The sequence below is a fragment of the Sordaria macrospora genome, chromosome 1 (assembly GCF_033870435.1).
Source record: "Sordaria macrospora chromosome 1, complete sequence".
In the NCBI taxonomy this organism is placed as follows: domain Eukaryota; kingdom Fungi; phylum Ascomycota; class Sordariomycetes; order Sordariales; family Sordariaceae; genus Sordaria; species Sordaria macrospora.
The window spans coordinates 9,151,471-9,164,426 of NC_089371.1; the positions used below are offsets into that span (position 1 = coordinate 9,151,471).

Sequence of the window (12,956 nt, forward strand, 5' to 3'; positions counted from 1 at the left end):
ATCCAACCCAACTCAAGGTATGCTATAAAGAAACAAAAGTAGGCACCATCAACCATCAATTAAGCGAATTGGCGATGGGAACCTCTACGGCTTCCATTTTGCAGGGACCAAGATCGCGACTGCAGCGCGCTATCACCTGACAGTCCGGGCCCTTGTTGTTAGTGCAGGTACCTTACAAAGGGACTGGTTGAACTCCAAGTCTAGACCGCAGCCACAACCAGGGAAGCACACTAGCCACAAAAAGTGACTAGAAACGGTCCGTGCACAACACCGGCAGCCCACACTTGGGGCTTGCACACCAAACTGCGATTTTGTGTCGAAATTCAAGTTAACCAAGTCGGAATTCTGCGCTTGTTGCCCGCTCCTCGTCACCAGATCACACACCCCCAACCGCAGTCTCAGCACCCCCAAAGACAGCCAAAATGGAGAACGATCGCGGCGAAATTGTCGACCTGTATGATTATTGCTGCCCATATGTTGACTTTTGGTCAAAAGGGTGAAAATGTGCTGACACAGGGCATTCCAGTTACGTCCCCCGCAAGTGCTCTGCGACGGGCCGCATCATCAAGTCCAAGGACCACGGTTCTTGCCAGATCACCATCGCCAAGGTCGACGAGAACGGCCGTGCCATCCAGGGCGAGAACATCATCTACGCCCTCTCCGGCTTCGTTCGCGCCATGGGCGAGTCTGACGACTCCCTCAACCGCCTTGCCCAGCGCGATGGTCTCCTCAAGGCCGTCTGGAACCCCCAGCGCTAAGTGCTTTTTCCCGAACGAATGAGGCAATGGTACGCGAATACACTCGAAATCACAAATCGACACTATCGACGGAAGAGCACATTTGCTGATATGATACCCAACAATTCAGACAATATCCGACACATGATCGATCTGGACACAAGAACGACCTGTTGAGAAGGCAGGAAACGACTTGGGACGAACAACTACTGGCAGCGGGACCACGACATTGGGTTTGGGAAACTCTGGGATTTGCGGAAATGCATCTTTGATGGACACAAAGGCTCAATGGCGTCAGAAGGATATTGTTTCTCATTCGGAAAAATACACTGGCATTGATGATCTGAACGATTTTACGTCCGCATACCGTTCCGCTCGTCCATCGATTCCTCCTCGCGCCGATGCCGAACATTTCACACACATCCGATCGTGATACTGCACCGAATCCAGCATCCAACCGACCGTGACATCCCCTACTACACACACACCCCGGCTAGACAAGTCTCCCCGGGTTACAATACTCGAGGCTGGGGATTCTGGAGCTACCTTGATAGCTTCCATGCCGCAGATTGAACATCGAGGCTTTGAAAGGCTGTGACGAGCGAGTGATTCGTCGTGGTACAGATACGAGTCTTACATGCTGTCATTATTCTTGTGCTGGAAGTCCAGTTTTCTTGGAATATGTTTGAACGTCCAAAAGGGGTTGCTGTGTTTCATTGTTTGTTTGTGAAATGTGCTGACATGTTGAGGGGAATTTGTTTGCAAGGCAGTCGATATCTGCAGAGGAAAGTTCCTCCCAATGAATGCTTCCCTCATGTTTCCGTTCGTCCCAAAATATTGCCATGGAAACCCGCATGTCCCTGCATTTGGAGATCCGCTGCTGGAGATGCGCTAACAAAGCAAATGACTGGAACGGAAGGGGCGCGATCCGTCTCGATTCAATAACACCATGACGTACCGCAGAGATCGAGCGATCAGACTGCACAAAGCATCGCCTTCCCATCACACGCGCATCCACATCATAAAAAGTAGTTATCCTGTGGCTGTGGCAATGGTGAAGGTAAAATAACCTCTGTTTCCATTTCTCCTTTCTCATACAACTCCATGTTTCGCACCATCCGCATCTCGTCAACACCAAAGACAAGCGTCTTCCTACCAACCATCACCACCATCTTACAAAATTCCAAATCAACAATGGCGCCCTCCAAGCGCAAGGCCACCGCGCCGCCCCAAACCTCACGCATCAACGGCGACCCAAAAACCGACAAGAAGCGCAAAACCACCACCGATGCCCCTCTTCCCACCAACCCCAACGCCTCCCTGGATCCCCTCAAGACACCACATCCCTTCTACAAAGACTCCGAAACCCACGGCATCGTCCTCCGCAAGTTTTACCCTTCGGAAATGTCCAACGCGCGAGCCCAAGCCTACAACAACAATGAGCTGCCCCGGCCCATCGAAACCCTCTACGCCGCACTAGCCGAGACCGCTGCCCTGCGCAAGTCCTTACCAGTCCGCCAAGCGGTAGTCCACTGGTTCAAGATGGATCTCCGACTACATGACAACCGCTCTCTCTGGCTAGCCAGTCAGAAAGCTCAAGAAGCGGGTGTGCCGCTGATCTGTCTTTACGTTTTGAGTCCGGAAGATCTGGAGGCGCATTTGAGGGCTCCCATACGGGTGGATTTCATGCTGAGAACGTTGGAGATCTTAAAGAGGGACTTGGAGGCGTTGGGCATTCCGTTGTGGATTGAGACCGTCAAAAAACGCAAAGATGTCCCGAAGAGGATAGAAGAGTTGATGCAGGCTTGGGGGGCAAGTCACTTGTTTTGTGCGATGGAGTATGAAGTTGATGAGCTCAGGAGGGAGGCTAGGCTTGTCAAGATTTTCGCAGAGGGTGACGAAAAGATGGTAGCGGAAGTAGTGCACGACACCTGCGTCGTCATGCCCGGCGCCCTGAAAAGTGGCAGCGGAGGCCAATACGCCGTCTACAGCCCTTGGTATCGAGCATGGATCAAGCACGTGGAGGAAAACCCTGACTGCTTGGAAATCTACGAGAAGCCTTTACCAAACCCACCCTCTACAAAATCCAAGTACGCGCACCTCTTCACCTGTCCCATCCCCCCAGCTCCCGAGAACAAAAATCTACCAGACAACGACGAAACCAAAGCCCGCTACCGCGCCCTCTGGCCAGCAGGAGAGCACGAAGCGCTCAAACGATTACACAAATTCTGCGACGAGAATATCGGCAAGTACGCCGAGCGGCGCGACATTCCTTCTGTGGAAGGCGGGACGAGTAAATTGTCGGTGCACTTTGCTTCGGGAACGCTGAGTGCCAGGACGGCGATACGCGCGGCGAGGGATAGGAATAATACGAAGAGGCTGAATGGGGGGAATGAGGGCATTCAGAGGTGGATTAGCGAGGTGGCGTGGAGGGAGTTTTATAGGCATGTTTTGGTGGGGTGGCCTTATGTTTGGTATGTTTTTTTCTCGTACTCTCCTTTCGTTTCCCTGCTTCTATCTACCATAGGAATCACATCGCACTAACCCCTCTCCTCAAAAGTATGAACAAACCCTTCAAACCCCTCTACTCCAACATCACCTGGTCCTACAACCCCACGCACTTCCACGCTTGGACTTCGGGACAGACAGGCTACCCGATAATCGACGCCGCCATGCGCCAAGTCCTATCAACAGGCTTCATGCCCAACCGGCTGCGCATGATCGTCGCCAGCTTCCTTGCAAAGGACTTGTTAATAGACTGGCGCATGGGCGAGCGGTATTTCATGGAACATTTGATTGATGGCGACTTTGCTTCGAATAATGGCGGGTGGGGGTTCGCGGCTAGTGTGGGGGTTGATCCGCAGCCGTATTTTAGGGTGTTTAATCCGCTTTTGCAGAGTGAGAAGTTTGATGAGGGGGGGGAGTATATTAGGCGGTGGGTGGAGGAACTTAGGGATTTGGAAGGAGGGAAACTTGGGGGGAAGGGAGGGTGGATTCATGATCCTTATGGACGGGGAGGGGAGGAAATAAGGAAAAAACTGGAGGAGAGGGGATATCCGAGACAGATTGTTGAACATAAGGGTGCGAGGGAGAGGGCTTTGGAGGCTTATAAGAGCGGGCTGGCTAGGAATTTGTGAGGACTAGGAGCGGGAAGGTCTTCATGATCGTGGCATCTGGCTTCTTGTGTATAGAAGTATGGACATTCAACAACGACATGGCGATATAAAACTATTCCCTTCTGAAATGCACCACCGCACCTGGGTTCACGACTGCGCGTCCCCTGTCGCAACCAGGAATTGAAAGTGGTCGATGAAGTCCGTCCACGCACTCGTCTTCGTTTGCTTCGACCCCTCCCCTTCCTCTCCTCTCCTCTACTTTCATCCCAACTCCCAAGTTCCAACTCCCGTCCCAAGTCCAACCAACCAACCCAACCCAACGGGTATATAACCCAGCTGCTTGACCTAATTTTCCGTGGTCTGCTGGTGTAACTGATAACACCTCTGGTCTTATGACGACTGCGCTTAGCTCGGTCAGCTAGGCTGAGGGATCAAACATGTCGCCGGTTCGATTCCGGTGCGGACCACATTTTTTTTACATCTTTCTATGGTTTTTACTTACCCCTTTTGGGTAACCATTTTTTCACTTTTGGTTGGTTATTTTCGTTGGTAGTTTTCCGGTGAGCACATATAGCAAGCAAACTTCGTGCTATGTGTGAGTCGCGGGTAGCGTAGGTAGTGTAGATAGAATATGAAGTTTTTAACTGTTGACTAACTGGAGTGGGCTTACACACCACGCTCGAATCAATCAACGAAAAGTTTCAATAAACACCACACTGGTTGTTGGCGTAGGAATACAATTGCCGCCGATATGAATCTGTCAGGTAGGGAATGCCGATCAAAAGATGGGCGATGTTAGATATACTTGGCCATATTCCATGAACTTGCCCGTCTTCCTCGATGTCGTGTGATACTGGCAACATAATGTTTGACATTCAATCCATATCAAGAAGCCATGATGTTGAGAATACCGCCGGCATGTGGATATTGAAGCCGGGGATATCAGCATCCCCACCCCGTAGTGGGGCCGCACCTAACCCCGGAACCCCGGAGCGCCCTGTGGAGCCACTATCTTCAGGGAGCAGGGCCAAATGTCTTGGCTGACGGATGCGGGGAACCTGGAATTCCATCAAGTAAACACAACCACACGCAGGACAACGAACTCCAACAAACCAAAAAAAAGAACCGAGGTTGAAACGGATTGTAACCCCTCGGGAGCGATCAGGCCGGGAATAGTCATTCCACGAAAAATAACATAAAGCAAAGACACATCCGCAAATCGAAGAAACAAAAACCATGACTTCGCCTTGTCTCCGGTTCACGACACGGACAAGTGGTATCGGCAGTAACGTCTTCAACTTGTCGACACCAAGTCTTCGACATCAGACGCGCACGCTCAGTGCCTCTACTGTTTCTCGAATCCCACAACATTCCCGCAGGACCCTTCGCGCATCCGCACCCAGATACAACCCTCCAACACCAACAACAACACGGACAATCACAACAACCATGCCACCCAAATCCGCACCCAAAGCCGAACTACCCCAACTCAACAAAACCCCTTCCGGTCCCGGCTCAGGCCCCCTCCCAATCCGCCCCTCCTCCTCCGTCATCCTTTTATCTCCCACCAACCAAGTCCTTTTGCTTCATCGGGTCGCCAAATCTTCCTCTTTTGCCTCCGCGCACGTTTTCCCGGGTGGCAACCTTTCCGAGTTTCACGAAGGCGACTTTTATCCTTTGCCAAAGAACGGGGAGTTGCACAAGGATAGTGAAGCTTATCGGTTGGCGGCTGTGAGGGAGACGTTTGAGGAGAGTGGGATTTTGCTTGCGCGGAAGAAGGGGACTGGGGGGAATGGAAGTGGGGGAAATGGGGATGGGAATGAGATGCTGGTGTTGAGTGAGGAGGAGCTGGAAGAGGGGAGGAAAGAAGTTTTCGGGGATAGGATCAAGTTTGGGAAGTGGTTGGAGGGAAAGGGCGGGGTTGCTGATATTGGTATGTTCTTTCCCCTTTCTTTATGTTCTAGTCATGACCTACAGGTACGGGGAAAGACGTAAACAGAAAAGCAAAGCTAACACCCAAAAAAAAAAAACCAGAAAACCTCCACCCCTTCACCCGCTGGATCACGCCCCAAAACCAGCGCAAACGCTTCACCACGCAAATGTACCTCTACATGCTCCCCCTCAACACCAACACTTCCGAATCGCAGACCCGAACCGTAGTCCAAACCCCCACCCACGACGGCGGCATCGAGCACACCGCCGCACTCTTCGACTCCCCATCTACTTGGCTAGCCAAGGCCTCCTCCGGAGAAATTATCCTCTACCCACCGCAGTTCTACCTCCTGACGCTCATCAGCCGGTTCCTTCCCACCAACCACTCATCAAACTACAGCGAGCAACGCGAGAAGCTTTTGTCGTTTTTGCGCCGTGTGCCGACTTCCAGCGTCAAGCATCCCACCTCCGACATCCCCTGGGCAAAAAAGGTCATGAGTCCCGAAGTCGTCAGCTTCGCCAAGACTGGGAGTTACGGTAATGGACGGGTAATCTTGGGACTGGCGAAGCCGGGACATGAGTTGAGGGATAGTGGACGGGGAGGAGACGTTGAGAGGGTTGTGCTGGTGGATTTCAGGAAGGAGGAGGTTGAAGAGACAAAGGAAGAGAAGACGGAGAGTGGGGTGGTGAAGAAGGTTGTCAAGACGGCGATGAGGGTGCCGAGAGACTTGGAGGTGGTGGAGAGGGTGGAGGCTATGGCTATGGCTGCTGCTCCGACTGAGAAGACCAAGGGGAAGGGGAGTAAGCTGTAATTTGTTGTGGCATGCGATGCAGGCAGGCAGCCATATATCATCATGTTGTGGTTGGACCTCCATACTTCTTCGGATATACAAGAAAGCACATGAATGAAGACGCCAAAACCATCAACACAAGAAAAAAGGGGTACAAGTTATGGAAAGATGCAAAAAAAAAAGTGTGGCCCGCACCGGATTCGAACCGGCGATATCCTGAAATTTCCCAGACTAGCGACCGGGTTAATGTCTATGTCAAAGGCCAGGTGCGTTGTGTTTACCAATTACACCAGCGGACCACAAGGAAAAGGTGCCAATGACCTGGCTTATATACCTACCCGTTGGTTTGTCTGCTTGTTTGGGGCTACTTCGGACGAAAGTGAGAAGTGGAGAGGAGAGAACTCGAATTACAGATATGACAACAAACAGTCCTCGACAGTCTTGACGCAATCAATACCGTCCGCTTCGTCCTTCAGTTCCCTAGCTCGTTTCCTCACTTCCTTCCCCTCCTTGTCGTCAAAAACCTTCTCAACAGCCTCCCCTAATTCCTTTACGTACTCCTTTCCCTCCGTCCACGATCTACTCAGTTTGATCCCATGTCTGCGCCACTGCACCCTGGTCGCATTTTCCTTCTTATCCTGTTCTTCTCCCGCGACAACCATCGGCACCCCGTGACCAATGCCGTGCATCACTGCTCCGTAACCAGCATTGTTGACGAAAACATCGGCATAAGGGAGGATAGCGTCGTAGGGGAGGTAATCTGTTACCTTCACGTTACCAGGTACCAGCACGTCCTTGTGTAGTTTCCGGCCGCGATGTCCCAAGATGGCTACCACCAAAATGTCTTCTTGTCGGGCACTCAAAGCTTGAAGAGTCGGAATGATGAGTTGTCTGGGGTCAATCTCCACCGTACCCTGTGTCACCACCACCACTTTCTTCCCTTCTTTTTCCCTCGCCCGCTTTACCTCTTCCACCAGCGCTTGCTTCGCCTCCTCCTCAAGGACAGGAACCAACTTCGGCACAACCCCCACAAAGCTCCAATTCCCCGGCCACCCTTCCTCCGTCTTATAAAACCAGCTCTCGACACCAACCTGAAAAACATGATTATACCCAACAAAGTTCTCCCCACTTAACCACGCCCAACCACTTTCCCGCCCCTTTTTCCTTTCATGTGCATCCATGGCTTTGGCAAAGTCCTTCCCGCCAGCTTCTCGTTCCACCTTCTCTACCATGAAATCTTTCAGGTCCTTTGTATCCACCTCCCAATCTCTCCACATCTCGGCGACACGTTTCCGATGGGTTTCGGAGGAGGAGGAGGAGGAGGAGGTAGTGCTGAATTCAACGGGTTCGGTAATTAGCGGCGGCAGGTCGACAGACCGGAGAGGGGGTATCATGACACTGAGAGCGAGGAAGGCTATTGGCTTGGGGATGAAAGGTGGGAGGGGGGCAGAGTGGAATAAGGGGAGGAGGCCGTTGAACATTGATTCGGCTATGACTATTACCCTTCGTTGTGAAGGAATGGAAGGGTGGGAGGTAGAGGGGTGGCTGCTGTAGAGGCGGTGCATATGAACAAGAGCGGCGAGGAGAGAACGGTGCTGAGAGGGGATGGGAGAGATGATCATTTCCCGGGCGATGAATAAAATGCGGTCGCGCCATGTTGGTTCTGGAGCAGCTTTGTCTGTGGTAGTAGCCTCGGGCTCAGACACCGGAGGTGAGGGCAAAGGAGCTTCCCCTTCCCCGGCATCATCACCAGACTGAGAGGCAAAGTACGCCAAATTGTTGAAATCTGCGTCGTCGAGGAAAGGGAGAAACTTGACTCCGGTGGCGGATATGGTGGCCTTGTGGGCGGTAGGACCAAGATAGAAGACGGGCCAGCCGCGAGCGTGGAGGGAAGAAGCTATGCGGAGGGTGGGAGTTATGTGGCCGGTTGCTGGGAGGCTGGTGAAGAGGAGGATGGGTTTGTCACCGCTGACTTGGTGGGAGCCCATTGTGAAGACTCGGCGGTGGTGCTGGTGTGAATGCTATCCTGATGCCTCAACATGCCCGAGAAGAAGACATTGTGTTGGGTTTTATAGCCATATTGCATGACTGCCGCAAGTCGGAGCAAAGAAGTTTCATCGTATGCATCTCACCTGGGTGCTTACTCACCGTCAGTCTCAAGTATCGTCAGCGGTCAATGAATCCGACGAAAGCGACACCTAGAGCCGGGCGAGGATGACAGAAGATCTGTTAACGAAGTACCTGTAGGATGTCGGTCACTTGGCCCTGTTTGAGTGATCTTGTCCATTCGAACATCCAAATAGCCGTAGCATTATCCAATGCTATTTTTGGTCTAAATATCTGTTTGCAGTCTTCCATTGAGCTCAGGTTGGGATTGGTGCCGAACATCTGTTCTTGTCTCAATGATGTAGTGGCATAACCCCGGAACCACTCGGTCCGCTGTCAGCACGACTGTCCATCACCGACGTTATCGCCAACTCAATGTTTGAACCAGACAGTAAGCTTTCTTGTGATCTCAAGCTGTTGCCTGTTGAGATAAGGTGCTTGGATATCTCGACAAATCTGTCCTTTAAAGTGAGTAAGGGTTGTGAAAGGTGAATGAAGACCGTTACCTGGATACGGTCAACACACCGAGGTGAACCTGACCCCCCAACCACTTGGCCTCTTCCAGGATGGCCACCTTGGCAACACAGCTGAGGCAATAGCGGTTTCACATATGAGAGCTTCTGGAAGAACAGGAGGGTGCATTGAGCATTGATAGTGGGGGAAATTAAACATCAAAAGCGGGAGAAACAACCAAGCGGGGCTCAAAAGTTTCCGACCCGACCGAACATAACAGAAGGGAACCGGCGGATGGTAGAGTAAAAATAAATGAATAAAAAAAGGAGAAAGCATAGCCGTCCATGCCAAATTTTCTGTGCCGTCGTTGTAGTGCTTTTGGTGTTCATGGGAATGGGAGTCTCTGCCGGATTCCGATTTTATCAAAAAGAGGCATGCAACGTGCTGCCGGCTGAAGTCAAGCGAAGTTAGAGCCCGGTTGGGGAGCTGGAGGTCTGGGAATTTGGGACGGAGGAGAAGTCGCTTGCTTCCGGGCGGGCCATTCATGGTCCAGGTCAGCAGGATTTTTGATGTTCAGCTGGAACCTATCGTGTCCTTTCTTTTTCCTGCCCGTCGTCCCCAACCCATTCATTCTCTTTCTTTCCAGACTCTTGAAACAGAAAACAATGGCGGGGTTCAGTTCAGTTGAAGAAGGAGATTTGACAACTCCACTTGTGCTCTTTCCTCGTAGGGCTTCAGTTGTCCGGGATGTGTGTCCTCCTGAACTTGCCCAAACCATGGCGGCGATCCAGGCACCACCGACAGCAATGGTGGACTCCTCCGTACTTCTCCACTTTCCCCGACTCCCCACCTCGATCGTAAGTCTGGCCAATTGGAATCCATTCGCTTTCGCATCGAGCCGCTCTCGTCTGTGCGCTTTGCAAAATACAACCACACAACCACGGCAGGATCTCACTCAACCAGCGTTTTGCTCCTTCCCACTTCCGTCTCGGATTCATCTCTGGCTCATCTGCCACAAATTGGGCTTTTTTCCTGACAGGAAAGAGAGAATGAGGAGAGTGTGTCGCGTGAAATTGCCATTCTTCTCTGAGAAATATTGAGCCACAACCAACTTCTTGAAAACATCCCCGCGGCCGCCCAGACAGACTCGGTCGGGACTTGTCATCTCTTTTCTTTTTCCTTGTGATCGTCTCGGGCATGGGGTAGCCAGTGTCAGCTCCAAGCCTGGGCCAGCATCTGACAAGCTAAAGAACACCTCATCCAAGAGATCTTGAGGAGATTCAACAGATTTCACAAAGTCGGAATTCAAGCTGCCCATATGAAGTACTCAAGTGAGTAAACTCCAGCATGGGATTCTTGATGATCAAGCGAGTCCGAGTCCCACTTCAACTCCCCCAGACGAATCGTCAAGTGTCAATGTCAAAGCCCATGTCCGCATGGCCTCTCAATCTGCATGCCCATCAATGTCAATGCGGCATCACCAACAAAGTATCAAATCCCCATTGCCTGGAACCCAAAACCATTACATTGGCAGAAAGACCCTCACCGGTCAAGGCTAGTCTGGACTGCCGGCGCTTCGTAACTGTCCAGTACCAGGTTCGAACCAAGCTGCATAGACAGCAACCGTTGCATTGGCACCCGCCCACCCGCCTTGGGGGTTACCATGCTTCCCCAGAAATGGCTTCGACCTCCGTTGCTACTCTCCCCGTCTTGGTGGCTTCGGGAACATACTTGTATCCGCTCTTCCCCCCCGGACTCCCGTCCTTTTCCCATGAATCACTTCCACTGTCCATGAAGCTAGTCTTCAAACTGTTATCGATCTTCACAATATAACACTCAGAGAGACAGTGTGTCGAGGTTGAGTTATCAGACTTGGGCCTTGATCAACATACAGCAACAGGGGGGAGACGATATACAGATTACACCCACATACGATGAACAGTACGACGAATGGTACTACTACGGCCCTGCCACCAGCAGAGATCTGCGACCCATATGGTACCTGGCCGCCAGCAAGTGAACGACAACATGATTCCCTGAGGCCAAACATCTACGCTTCGAGCGTCGTTTGCTGGCTCATAGCCGCTTTTCTTGTCGGGCTGCGGCTATACACAAGAGGAGTCATCATTCGAGTGTTGGGCCCCACAGATTGGAGTCTCTTGGCTGCTTTGGTGTTTTCATTGGCCACGAGTATTGGGGGTATAGAGCGTGAGTACATGTGTCCAGCGTCATTCAGATTCATCGGATGGAATACTGACGCTGAGCAGAGGCCATGCACGGTTCCGGCCTTCACATCTGGGACATTAACTGTTTGGATATAGCAGCAGGAACTAGTTGGTTTAGGGTACGATCTCATTCTTGAGCAAAACGAAGAGAGGCTTGGACGAACTTACTGACATCTCTCACAACACCCAGGCCTCCTGGTACTCCCTAGTCTTCTACACCCTCTGCCTCTTCTTCTCCAAGGCTTCCATCTTGCTCCTCTACATCCATCTCTTCACCTTCCGCTGGGCCCGACTCGGTGGCCAAATCCTCCTTGCCATTGTCACCGTCAGCCACATCTACATGCTTGCCGTGTGTTTCGTGGCCGCCATCCCCTTGAATTCCTACTGGGACTTCTCCATCCAGAGAGTCTGGACGGCCCCCCAGTCAATGTGGTGGTCCAGCACGGGTCTACATATGGCCACGGATTTCCTGATTTTCTTGCTGCCGTTGCCTGTGGTGTGGACAATCATGTTGCCCAAGAGGCAGAAGATTGCGCTTTCCGCAGTCTTTGGTCTGGGTTTTTTGTAAGCTTTCATCCTTTATGTTTACGCTTCCCTAGTCACTAACATCCCCTTGCCACACAGAATCTGCTTCATCTCCATCCTCCGCCTCCTCAAGCTCCTCGAAGTCGAAAACACCGAAACCCCTCCAGTCGACTGGACCTACGCCGCCGCCGAACTCACCTACCTCACAGCCGTCGAATGCAACGGCGCCATTATCTGCGCCTGCGTCATGACTTTAAAGCCTTTCATCGTCAAATACTTCCCTAACCTCCTCGCCTCGCGTTCCCGTTCCCGCAACGGAAGCAACGGACAAGGCGGAAGACTAAGCGATAGTATCACCCCGCCTACCATCGGCTCAAAGCCGTTCAAGCCTCCGGTATCAGCTGCAGAGGCAGAGTACATGCGACAGGGAAGGACGAATGCTTGGATGGATGGAGGGTATGTGGAATTGGATGATACGTGGGAGGGGCCAGAGGGGACCACGGTGAATGATGCGGAGATGAAGGAGGGGGTCACTGGTGGGGGTAAGAAGGATGTGGTGGAGAAGGAGCATAAAGAGCATAAGGAAAAAGAGCATTCGGGGATCAGGAAGTGGAATAGTTTGAGGGATCATCACCACCATAACAAGGGGACGAAGAGTACTGGAGGAGACCTGGAGGGTATTCAGGTGAGGAAATCGGTGGATGTTACGGTGCAGGTTGAGGAGTCGATTGAGGAGCACGGGAATGGGAATGGAAGGAGTAACAAGAGGGAGAGCGAGTATGAGAAGGGAACTGCGTTGTGATTTTGGGATATCGGGATGGGATGGGATGGGATGGGATGGGATGGATGATACCAGGTTACGTACGGGTTATGGACTATGGGTGGGCGGTGTACTTTGTTTATGAGCGATGATACCAAAACAGTTTTACTGCTACGGTACGATTAAGCATGATCACATTGCACGATTGGCTTAGAACGTCCACGTTGAGTGCAACGAAAAAGCCTCAAAGAAATTGAATGCTTGATTGTATGATGCTCTCTATGACTTGACTACGTCTAATAGCAAAACTA

At 51.8% G+C, this 12,956-nt stretch overlaps 5 protein-coding genes and 2 non-coding genes across 7 annotated transcripts; 5 read left to right on the forward strand and 2 right to left on the reverse strand.

Moving 5' to 3' along the window:
• The first annotated feature begins 329 nt into the window (after positions 1–329).
• On the forward strand, positions 330–1,094 carry SMAC4_04909 (40S ribosomal protein eS21). Its single transcript, XM_003347553.2, has 3 exons — positions 330–454; positions 527–787; positions 868–1,094. The coding sequence occupies exons 1-2, from the start codon at positions 423–425 to the stop codon at positions 756–758; spliced, it is 264 nt and encodes an 87-aa protein (XP_003347601.1). The 5' UTR covers positions 330–422; the 3' UTR covers positions 759–787; positions 868–1,094.
• A 747-nt stretch (positions 1,095–1,841) lies between these two features.
• Positions 1,842–3,948, forward strand: SMAC4_04910 (uncharacterized protein; the record flags this gene model as incomplete). Its single annotated transcript, XM_066090205.1, has 2 exons — positions 1,842–3,211; positions 3,298–3,948. 2 exons carry the CDS (start codon positions 1,842–1,844, stop codon positions 3,872–3,874), a joined length of 1,947 nt encoding a protein of 648 aa, XP_065945933.1. The 3' UTR covers positions 3,875–3,948.
• A 262-nt stretch (positions 3,949–4,210) lies between these two features.
• Positions 4,211–4,320, forward strand: SMAC4_13162. Its single transcript has 2 exons — positions 4,211–4,248; positions 4,288–4,320. It is a non-coding gene; the product is annotated as a tRNA-Ile (tRNA).
• Positions 4,321–5,089: 769 nt separating this feature from the next.
• Positions 5,090–6,741, forward strand: SMAC4_04911 (uncharacterized protein; the record flags this gene model as incomplete). Its single annotated transcript, XM_003347555.2, has 2 exons — positions 5,090–5,786; positions 5,888–6,741. The coding sequence occupies 2 exons, from the start codon at positions 5,090–5,092 to the stop codon at positions 6,595–6,597; spliced, it is 1,407 nt and encodes a 468-aa protein (XP_003347603.2). The 3' UTR covers positions 6,598–6,741.
• A 20-nt stretch (positions 6,742–6,761) lies between these two features.
• SMAC4_13163 lies at positions 6,762–6,875 on the reverse strand. The gene is made up of 2 exons: positions 6,833–6,875; positions 6,762–6,797 (listed from the first exon to the last, which is right to left on the reverse strand). It is a non-coding gene; the product is annotated as a tRNA-Lys (tRNA).
• Positions 6,876–6,983: 108 nt separating this feature from the next.
• Positions 6,984–8,564, reverse strand: SMAC4_04912 (uncharacterized protein; the record flags this gene model as incomplete). Its single annotated transcript, XM_003347556.1, has 1 exon — positions 6,984–8,564. One exon carries the CDS (start codon positions 8,562–8,564, stop codon positions 6,984–6,986), a length of 1,581 nt encoding a protein of 526 aa, XP_003347604.1.
• A 1,868-nt stretch (positions 8,565–10,432) lies between these two features.
• On the forward strand, positions 10,433–12,927 carry SMAC4_04913 (uncharacterized protein). The gene is made up of 4 exons (XM_003347557.2): positions 10,433–11,343; positions 11,403–11,479; positions 11,551–11,924; positions 11,985–12,927. The coding sequence occupies exons 1-4, from the start codon at positions 11,070–11,072 to the stop codon at positions 12,685–12,687; spliced, it is 1,428 nt and encodes a 475-aa protein (XP_003347605.1). The 5' UTR covers positions 10,433–11,069; the 3' UTR covers positions 12,688–12,927.
• The last annotated feature ends 29 nt before the right edge of the window (positions 12,928–12,956 follow it).